The 1,792-nt window shown below is 52.0% G+C and overlaps 1 protein-coding gene across 1 annotated transcript; it reads right to left on the bottom strand.

Annotated features, from left to right (window-relative positions):
* Positions 1-255: 255 nt before the first annotated feature.
* Positions 256-1,212, bottom strand: LOC311514830 (olfactory receptor 5V1-like; the record flags this gene model as incomplete). The annotated part of the gene is made up of 1 exon (XM_084617537.1): positions 256-1,212. The coding sequence occupies one exon, from the start codon at positions 1,210-1,212 to the stop codon at positions 256-258; it is 957 nt and encodes a 318-aa protein (XP_084473663.1).
* Between the last annotated feature and the right edge of the window lie 580 nt (positions 1,213-1,792).

Genomic DNA, 1,792 nt, shown 5'->3' with positions numbered 1-1,792 from the left:
AAGATAATTATTTATTATTGCAGCAGTGTGTATGGGCCCCACCAGGGACTGGGACCAACTGTGCTAGGCAGATGACAGAGACATAGATCCTGCACCCCCAGACTGCATCATCAAGGCGCAGCTAACTTATTCTAAAGAAAAGAGGTTTTGTTTAACACGAATATAAAATAAAACATTTCCCTTGGAAGTGAGGAGGAGCCATTACAGGCAGAGCAGAGCAGGAGTCACCTCCCAGCTCTCACCTCAGCCGGGACCTCACTGCCTGCCTGGGGAAGAATATTCCTTCCTCTGGCTCCCTAGAGCCTTCCTCAGGGCCACCTTCACTTCCTGGTTGCGGAGGCTGTAGATGAGGGGGTTCAGCATGGGGGTGAAGATGCAGTACAGCGTGGAGACCAGGGTGTCCACCCCCATGGAGTAGCCTGCACTGGGGCGATTATAGTTGAGGTTGGCCATCCCAAAGTATATGGTGACCACGATGAGGTGTGCGGCGCAGGTGGAGAAGGCCTTGCGCCTTCCTTTGTTGGAGCGGATCCTGAGGATGGCTGCCAGGATGTAGAGGTAGGAGATGACGATGAGCAGAAATGGGCTCAGGCCCACGAAGATACTAGCCAGATGGAGTGTGACCTCATTGACATAGGTGTCACTGCAGGCGATCTTCAGCAGGGGAGGGACATCACAGAAGAGGTGGGGAAGCTGATTGGTGCCACAGAAGGATAAGCTGGAGGCCATGAAGGTGTGTATGGCTGAGTCCAGGAGACCCCAGAGCCAGGACCCCATGGCGAGTGGGAAGCACACCTTCCGGCTCATGACGTCAGTGTAGCGCAGGGGGTTGCAGATGGCTGCGTACCGGTCATAGGCCATGACGGCTAGGAGTGCACACTCGGCTCCCGCGCATGACATCAGGAAGAACATCTGGACCATGCACTCGCAGTAGGAGATGGTCTCCTGCTCACGCAGGAAGTTCACCAGGATCTTGGGGACTGTGACTGACGAGAAGCAAATATCCAAGCAGGATAAGTGGCTGAGGAAAAAGTACATGGGGCTGTGAAGATGGGAATCCAGCTGGATGAGGGTGAATATCATGGAATTCTGCACCAGGGTGACGAGGTAGATCACCAGGAACACCAGGAAGAGGAAGGCCTGGCCATGGGGAAGGCTGGAGAAGCCCAGGAAGATGAACTCTGTCACCTGTGTCTGATTCTCCTGTTTCATGGGGCCAGTAAAGTTTGTCTGTGGGGGAGAGGGACAGGAAGAGAGAAGAGACAGGGAATGAGAGTCAGGAATTCAGAGCTAAAACGCCTCCTTCCAGCAATGAGACACTGATTTCACATGCAGAAAAGATGGAAACTTAGAGCTCAAAATGCTACCTGTTGTCCCTTGTGTGTATGTAAGTCTGACTACAAGAGGTTCACACTGTGACAGGAATGGCACTTTCCTGCAGTAGCCTTGGGAGATCTTACTGTATTAAGTATATCCATCCTTGCAGGCCAGATGTCTGTAACTCCATTAGAGAAGGTGACTGCAGCCCCCCCCCAGGAACAAAGAACAGTGGGGACGATTAAGCCAATTCACTCAGGTTGTATCGCCTCCTGGAGAGGCTCACGTATATTGGTTCAATCTGGATTCTCCAGAGACCAACAAAGAAAGGACTTTTGGATGAATAGTCAGTTAAAACTCAGACTCGGTACGATCTTCCTGATCAGCAAATGGAGAGGACATTCTGACCAAGGGGGGCCCAAAACCTTTCTGGGATGGGCTGGAAGAATTTTGGCCTACAAAGGCCATGTCACAC

The sequence above is a fragment of the Lepidochelys olivacea genome (assembly GCF_965140295.1).
Source record: "Lepidochelys olivacea isolate rLepOli2 genome assembly, chromosome: 1".
Classification (NCBI taxonomy): Eukaryota; Metazoa; Chordata; order Testudines; family Cheloniidae; genus Lepidochelys; species Lepidochelys olivacea.
Note: the sequence above shows the minus strand (reverse complement) of the source record. Positions and strands in the feature narration are given on the sequence as shown.